At 34.0% G+C, this 9,081-nt stretch overlaps 1 protein-coding gene across 1 annotated transcript; it reads left to right on the top strand.

Annotated features, from left to right (window-relative positions):
* The first annotated feature begins 612 nt into the window (after positions 1-612).
* Positions 613-7,198, top strand: LOC133692425 (long chain acyl-CoA synthetase 9, chloroplastic-like). Its single transcript, XM_062113355.1, has 12 exons — positions 613-891; positions 1,242-1,713; positions 1,964-2,044; positions 2,251-2,520; positions 3,133-3,264; positions 3,387-3,560; positions 3,707-3,936; positions 4,544-4,661; positions 5,186-5,317; positions 5,426-5,560; positions 5,632-5,838; positions 6,854-7,198. Exons 2-12 carry the CDS (start codon positions 1,267-1,269, stop codon positions 7,016-7,018), a joined length of 2,091 nt encoding a protein of 696 aa, XP_061969339.1. The 5' UTR covers positions 613-891; positions 1,242-1,266; the 3' UTR covers positions 7,019-7,198.
* The last annotated feature ends 1,883 nt before the right edge of the window (positions 7,199-9,081 follow it).

The following is a 9,081-nucleotide window of genomic DNA, read 5'->3' as shown; positions in this document are numbered from 1 at the left end:
CTGAGTTGGTACCGGGTATGATATCATATAACAAAAGAAAAAAAATGAAAAATAAAATAATTTTTTTCTTCTTTTTTTAAATAATTTTCATAAAAAATAAATTATTTAAAAGTAAATTATTTTTTAATATTTGATAATATCATAAAAAATAAAAATAAGATGAAAAATAATTTATTAATATTTTTTTAAATAAAAATTAAATTTAATAAATAAAAAATTGGAGAAGAACGAAATTGAAAAATAATTTATTTTTATAAATTATTTTAAATAAAATAAATAGTAATAAAAAAATTAAAATCAAATTTAATAAATTAAAAAATTAAAAAAATTAACTTTATAAATAAAATAAATAGCAATAAGAATCAAATCTGATAAATTAAAATTTTTAATTAAAATAAATAACAATAAAATAAATAACAATAAAATAAATAAAAATTAGATTAAATTAAATTGTAAAAAATAAAAAATTGACATAATTATTAAATAATATAATATTTTTTATTTTTTATAATGTTTTAATTTTTTTTAACTTTTCTAAAAATAAATAATCATCGAAAAAGTTTGAAAAGAAAATAACTTTCCATGAAGAAATAAGTAGGGCTTAAAAAGAGAAAGAAAGAGAGAAAGGAACAACACTAGAAAACAAAAACAAAGACGGAAGTTTCAGTAGCTCCGCAGTGCTCCTGAAACTCCAACCTCTATACCCTCGATCTTTCCGCCCGAGCCTTTGTTTGTTTTAAGAAAACTTCTCCTCCCTACAAAGTTGACTATTGTAAAACGCTTCCGTTTCGATCCTCGCTCTATCCTTAAATTGCAAATCCTCTTGCCATTGTTAAAGTCTTGCTTTTCCATTTCCACAGACACAGTATTCAACGAAGCCAGCCCCTCCCGGTAATAACAATCTCACTGTACAACGTTGTCAGATTTTTTCTATACTGTCTTTAATAGCATTTGTTTTATCGTATATAGATATCTATGGTGACATCATTCGTATCATCTTCTGTCATTTCATGCATCTCCACCCATGTTGTTATAATCAAAGACAAGTCTTTGTAATGGCGGAGTATTCCTTTGTTTTTCTCCTTCTATCTCAATTTGTCGAGCTGCTGCAACTATTAATTACTACTTTATTTAGTTTCACTGGAAATAGATTGATGGGATTATCATGAACTGATGGTCTCTGGTGGCTATTAGGTAATAACTAAGATAAATAAGAAAAGTGATGTCTTGTTTGTTTTCAGGATTTAGAAAGATTTGAATTGAAAGATGAGTCCATACATAGTAGGTGTCCTAGTTCCTCTTCTAGTCACTCTTCTCTATCAGAATTCCAAGAATACAAAGAAACGTGGGGTGCCTGTTGATGTTGGTGGGGAGCCAGGATATGCCATTCGCAACTCTCGATTTCCAATCCCCCTGGAAACTGCATGGGAAGGTGTCTTTACTCTTGCTCAGCTTTTTGAGCTGGCGTGCAAGAAACATGCAGATAAATACTTGCTTGGGACGAGGACATTAATCTCAAAGGACACTCAAGTATCTGCCGATGGAAGGTCTTTTGAGAAGCTTCATTTGGGAGAGTATGAGTGGCTGACCTATGGGGAAGTGTTTGAAAAGGTGTGCAATTTTGCTTCTGGGTTAGCTCACCTTGGGCATAGAAGCGAGGAACGTGTTGCGATATTTGCTGATACAAGAGCAGAGTGGTTTATGGCCTTACAGGTGCTCTTTCTTTTGTGAATACTGTGTGTTTTACTTGATACGATTTCTTTTTCAAGGAGCATGTTATATGAAAAGTGCTGTGAGCGAGCTTGTGTTTTGTGAAGTATATTTCCTTGCAGAAGTCTTTGGCATTCACATTCATCTATGTAGTTGACAAATGATATTTCAGGTGTATTACTTTCAGTGGGCTAAAATCCATCCTACACGTCACATAATATCCTGAGTAGCTGATGAGTTTATCTTGTATCAGGGTTCTTTTAGGCGCAACGTTTCTGTGGTTACCATCTACGCATCTTTGGGAGAGGAGGCACTTTGCTATTCATTAAATGAGGTTACCCCCATTAATTCTCTCTCTAGTTAACGCTCCAATTTGCTAGATTGGCATTTGCCCCGACACATTTCTGTTCCTATTTGTTCGAACATGTTATTGGTCTGAAATTGAATGATTGACTGCAGTTAGCATGCTGGTATAATTTTTTTCCCCTGTCCTTTTACTGCATTTTGCTCAGTTGTAATTTTGAGTTTTCTTCTCTTCAGACAGAAGTTACAACTGTGATTTGTGGGAACAAAGAACTGAAAAAACTTGTAGAAGTAAGTGGTCAGCTTGACACAGTGAAACGCGTGATATGTATGGATGATGATATTCCATCAAGTGCATCATTGGTGGCGCAAAGCGGTCGCTGGAGAGTTGTCTCAATGGCTGACGTGGAGAAACTTGGACGAGAAAATCCAGTTGATGCTGTTTTACCTCTAGCGGCAGATATTGCAGTTATAATGTACACAAGTGGGAGTACTGGGCTGCCTAAGGTCAGGAGCATCTGTTATATGATATGCATCTTCCGCTTCCTCTTTATCTTGTTCAACTTCACTGCATTGCATCTTAGTTGGTTTCTCATTGGTTGGTTGTTAAGGAGTAACTTGGACCTGTATGTGATGTTTGAATTGATTATGTGAGGAATCCTTATTTACCAAGGGTCTAAGCATCCTCCTAACCTCCTCTCTAAACTACTTTACTCCTTGGCTGTTTACATCGATGAGATGTTGGAGCCAACTTAAAGCTTAAAGGCTCCATTAAAGCACACATTCCAGATGTTTAACTTGTGTGTAAAGTAGTGGACTGGCAATGATCTATCAATTTTATGCATCAGATGAGGAAATTTATTCCCTAGGTGTTCCTAAGCCCATGCTGGTACTTATGTTTCTTGACATGCGTTGTTGGCATGATACAATAATTTATGTTAAAGACGGCACTTAGAAGCTCTTCCATAGAATAGATTTAATTGTTTTTTTACAGTGTTTAGGGTTTTTAGTCAGTATTACCGATCCACATCTATATTCTTGGTGTTTTCAATAATTATATGACCCCATATCAGAATCTAGCAATTAGTTATTTACTTCTATTATGTTCATTCTATACAGGGTGTGATGATGACACATGGTAATGTCCTAGCTGTAGTTTCTTCTGTCAGGACAATTGTTCCTGGCCTTGAAGGCAATGATGTTTATCTGGCTTACCTGCCATTGGCTCATATCCTTGAAATTGCGGCAGAGGTATTGGGCTTTTATTCAGTTGGTGATTTACATAACCAGAGTAGCTACATGGCTTCTCATATCCCCATGTAAATTCATACACATAACTGTATACATGCTCCACTTCATTGTCTATGTTACAGAATTTAGTTGCAGGTGTTGGAAGTGCTATAGGATATGGAAGCCCGTTGACTCTCACCGATACATCAAACAAGATCAAAAGGGGAACTAAGGGGGATGCCACTGTCTTAAGGCCAACTGTGATGGCAGCTGTTCCAGCAATTCTTGATCGTGTTCGAGAAGGTGTGCGGAAGAAGGTCAGGGAATTTTGACAAGTTCTCATCTCTCTCTCTCTCTCTCTAGCGCGTTCGCGCGCTTGCACGCACACACACTGCGTGCATGTTTTTGAATGACATCTTGTCTGAAAACAAGTTTGGTTATTAAAACATATTTGACATTTCAGGTTGATGAAAAGGGTGGCATTGCCAAGAAACTATTTGATTTTGCATATGCTCGTCGAATATCTGCAATTAATGGTAGTTGGTTTGGAGCTAGGGGCTTAGAAATGCTTCTGTGGAACTTCCTGGTGTTTAGAAAGGTTCGGGCAATTTTGGGAGGTCGCATCCGCTTTTTGCTTTCTGGAGGTGCTCCTCTTTCTGGTGATACTCAAAGATTTATCAACATTTGCCTTGGGTTAGTATGGCCTTAACAAATTTTTGTGTATCAATGATCTATTTTAACTATGGAACTGGAGTTCAAATATAATCATGCTAATGTTTGAAAAATTATATTTCTATCCCTAATTGTTGTTTATTTCAATAACATTCAGAAAGAGCTATAATGTTATCCAGAAAAGCATCAGAAAATAATTACTGCTTGGCGTCATGGTTATGACCCCTCATGGCGTTGCATTTTTCTTTTCCAAATTCATGCAATGTGGCAGCTTGGATTTTGAGCCCCCAAGTCATTGATTTCAATTTTCTTTGAAGACTTCAATATAAAAGATGGGCTTCCAGTTAGAAAAGAGAACTTATCTATTTTCATTAAGACTCAATTTTGATGGTAGTTCACGAGATGCTAACATGCCTTCTTAAGTTAATGCAAAAATTTTTTAGCTAGTAGATCCATCATCAGATGAATCCGTCCTCACCTTTCAGTATGATTACTGCTACAAACATGAATGATCAACCACAACCACATTATCAGGGCTATCTTTTTTTTTACCAAGTCCACACTTTAAATTTTGGTCTAGTGTTTTCCATTTTTCTGCCACTGAGCAACAGTCAACGGATTCATACAGGGCTCCAATAGGCCAAGGCTATGGTCTCACCGAGACTTGTGCTGGTGGGACATTTTCTGAGTTTGACGATACATCTGTTGGTCGAGTTGGTAATCCAGTCCCTTGCTCATATATTAAGGTAAGCTATGATTAAAAATTAATGGTTGATTTTGAAAGCTCATGCTGTTCTGTTCAGAAATTTCGAAGTCATGAACAATGATCTGCTTAGTAGGAAATATTTGTCATGAGCCTCAGCACATGAGATGGGGGTGCTTTTTAGCAAGGTTTTTGCGGGTATGCCACCTGTATTCTCATGTCCTCAGAGATTTTAGCCATCTGGGGCTAGCTCAAGAAATAAGTGGATTTTTGGTTTTGATCTTAGGTTTTCGTTGTTGGCTGATATGCTATGATGATTTCCAACAGTTATTCTGAAATCCTGGTTTTCATATAACTGCAATATATTTTTATATAAAATGCTCTTGTCAATTAATAGATAAATATCCCTTCTTGTTTGCATGAAGCTTTGTCAGTAATCCAATGTTGTCTGCAAGGTTTTTTTTTCCCCATTTTTTCTTATGGTTTTGATTTGATCATCTCATCTCCTTTTTTTAAGTCAGTGAATGAATGAAGTAAATTTTAATCATGTAACTTGTTCCTTTTCAGTTAGTAGATTGGCCTGAAGGTGGGTATTTAATTAGCGATTCACCAATGCCTCGTGGGGAAATAGTTATTGGTGGTCCAAATGTTACTGCGGGATACTTTAAAAACGAAGCAAAATCAAAAGAGGTGTACAAGGTAACAAATCAAAGTTTCATACCAGTATTTATCATAGAGAACTAACTATATGCCGAAAGAAAAAAGTCGAACATAAGCTTGACTGTGCCAGTTTTTTGTTTTGAAAAGGTTGATGAGAGAGGAATGAGGTGGTTTTATACAGGCGATATTGGACAGTTTCATGCTGATGGTTGCCTTGAAATAATTGACCGTAGAAAGGACATAGTCAAGCTTCAACATGGGGAATATGTATCCTTAGGAAAGGTATCAATATATTATATCATAAAATGCTAGTTTCCATCACATTTTTGTCGGGATTAATGTTTTCCTTGCAGGTTGAGGCTGCTCTCATTGTGAGCCCCTATGTTGACAATATGATGCTGCATGCGGATCCATTTCATAGTTACTGTGTAGCCCTTATTGTGGTTGCACAACCTGTTCTAGAAGAATGGGCTTCAAAGAGGGGAATTGCATTTACTAGTTTTGCAGAGTTGTGCGAGAAAGAAGAAGCAATAAAAGAAGTGCAGGCATCACTTGTGAAGGTATGCCCTTTGATCATAATGTTTTAATTTCCAGATTAAGAAAGGGTGCCAGTGAATGTTTAGCTTATGTCTCCACCCATTTCAATAATTATGGCACAAATTACTCCGAAAATTTTGGAAAGCAACATTTATGCAACACTCTTGAATTCTCCGATTCAGATAATAAAGCAAGTGGATACAAAAATACACTCATGAAATGCTACTAGCAAGCGTTCGGAGATAAGACATTTGTAGAGCCTTTATTTGAATCTACGAGGCATAAAATGGCCAGGAATAAAAATTCTGTCCAGTATTTTAGTTTCATCCTTTTTGGGTGTTGCCAAAATTGGGTATCCCACCAACATTTGCCTTGCTCATAAAGCACTCCTGATCATGCTTTTCGTTTATAAGAACTTTTGCACGAGATAGAAAATTATAATCTCTATTCTTTCAGATAAACTGGTCTTAGATGGTTGTATCGTCTAGATTGTTGTGCATAATCATTGTTACCTGATGTGGGAGTTTCAAGACGTGCATTGAAATTGTTCTTATGAATCTTGTCTTAATATATGCCTGGTGGAGCACTTGGTCTTGCCTGCTAGCTCAGGATTTACAACAACACCCCTGTATGAGCAACAAGAGAGGAGCACCCTTGTAGACGCAGCTGGAAAACAAAATATAAATAAACAAAAAATATTCAATTTTTATTCATTAAAATCTCACTTACTAAAATGCTATTATAGCTCCATATATATATATATATATATATATATATATATATATAAGAAGAAAAAAAAGAAAATTATTCCTTTAAATAGGAAAACTAGAAAAGCTTAATAGTACTTGATAGGAAAAAAATAAAATTACTAAACGAAAAACAAACAAATTAAAATAACTGAGATCGAAGAAGCTACTGCATCAATCGTTTAGTTATAGAAGCTTTTTTATTTCTGAACAGCTTAACAAAAAGGGTCCAGCTGCCGTAGACTGCGTGCCCACTTTTTTCTTTATTTTTAATCATCTTTGCAATTTGCAGGCAGCAAAGGCAGCACGATTGGAGAAGTTCGAGATCCCAGCAAAGATCAAATTGCTTTCTGATCCATGGACTCCTGAAACTGGCTTAGTCACTGCAGCTCTCAAGCTCAAGAGAGAGGCCATCAGGAAGGCTTTCTCTGAAGAACTCTCGAAGTTATATGAATAGTGAGTTAAAAATCCCGTTTTTATTTAGTGATCGTGCACAATTTTTGACGAGTTACTGCCTCTAGTTGTAAGATCTTACGCTCTCTCATTTTCGCTCTGTTTCATTTTTTCAAACATGTATCCTGTAATAAATTCTACTTCTTGATTTTCTTATATATTTACCTGTATTTCTTTTTGGTAACGACGAAAGCGGTGAGCTTAGAGTCTCAAATGATTGGAGCTCCATGAGGATACTCAATTTGAGCGGGTTGCTACTCCCTATTTTTTTCACCAAAACTGAACCACCATCTTGCTTGATTTTTAAACAGCTGACCGAAGACTGAATGCAATGCTATGCCGCCTAAAATTTACATAAATGATTAAAAACCTTGTAAGATGTTGTCTCCAAGGATATGCGGGAAAGGAAAAGAGTAGAGAAAATCCTGAAGGGCAGCACGGATTATAGGACAGAAACTAGATATTTAACCTGCCTTTTAGCATGGGTTAGATATTTTTTTTCTCAAAAAAATAAAATTATATAGACTTTTTTAACATGTTTTTGTATTTAAAAAAATTCTAGTGAATATATATATATATATACATGTAATTAAATAAATTGAGAATTGTGTGTGTTAAATGAAAAAAAATTATAAACGATGACTAAAAATATAAATTAAAAAAATCAAGAAACATGTATAAATCAAGATATTTAATTTTACAAGACATGATATTTATGAGGTTGTGTTTGTTAAATTTTTTAATTAAAATAATTTTTTTATTCATGATAATAAAAATAGACATATATATTAAATTGAATGAATAAAATAAAAAGAAAAAAAATAATATGTAGGGCTTATATATTAGAAATATTATTTAAAAATAATTTTTTTTAATTTTCAAAAATAAAATTCATCTATACAAAAGATTAAAAAAATATAGATTAATCGGAAAAAATTCCTTAAAAATTAAATATATAATTAAAAAATAATCATAATTTCAAATATGTTTTTTAAATAACATAAAATAGAGAAGGGATATTAATCTAAATATAAATAAAAATAAGATTAAAATTAATTTTTTTTTTTTAAAAAAAATCATAAACAAAAACAGTTCAAAATGATAGGTGAATCTTTATGATAATTGTCATAACCTTAATAATTATTAAAATAAAAGTAAATAATTCAAGATCTTCAAAAATCACAAAATCACAATTAAATGAGCACCCTCAAAAGATCAAGACACGTATGACAACACCTATTTTACTCCTAAGCGTCATTGTTGCAGGTTTTTGCTTCTGTTTTTCTAAAATAGTACTAATCAATGCCCTGCGTTGCAGCCTCGCAGGGATGATATAATTTTAGTTATTCAATTACTTATGTATAATCAATTATTTAGCAATTTAACTATAATTATGCATAACAAACGGGCTCTAATGTATTAAAAAATGATATAGTCTTACTGTATAAATAAATTATACTTATGATTATGATATGATTATGATATGATTATTACATGAACCGGGTTTATTATGGTACTGTGCGTTCACAAACTGATGGGATGGATCTCGCATAATTTAACTGAAGCCTGCTATTTTCTCTAGAGTTTGTTGGACTATTCTTGAAGAAAAATAAAGATTTGCAAAGATTCGAATTTTCGCTGCACTAAGAGAAAGGAAGAAAGAGGATAGAGCAATCCAACAAGCTGCTGCCACCCGTTTGTAAACACAGCACATAATCATAACCGTCTGCACGCACACACTGTAACGTCAAGTGCAGCTCTGTCGGAGAAACAGTACTAGTTGTGGTCGGAATTCTGTTCTGTCACTTTGACTCTCGCACAAAAATGTGGACAGGAGAGAAACAAGGCTCCCATATTAATTAGTATTCTTAATTATTTCTTACCACTCCCTTCGTACAGAGCTGCCGTTTATGGTGGCTTGGTGTTTAATCGTGGCCTCACGTGTCCACTGGAACTGTGTTTCTTTAACAAGACAGTGTTGTCTGGATGCCAAATTATTTTGTTGGAAAAGATCTATCTATCTATCTATCTATATATATATATATATATATATATATATATATATAT

The sequence above is a fragment of the Populus nigra genome, chromosome 4 (genome assembly GCF_951802175.1).
Source record: "Populus nigra chromosome 4, ddPopNigr1.1, whole genome shotgun sequence".
In the NCBI taxonomy this organism is placed as follows: domain Eukaryota; kingdom Viridiplantae; phylum Streptophyta; class Magnoliopsida; order Malpighiales; family Salicaceae; genus Populus; species Populus nigra.
This window is presented reverse-complemented; position numbering and strand designations above follow the sequence as displayed.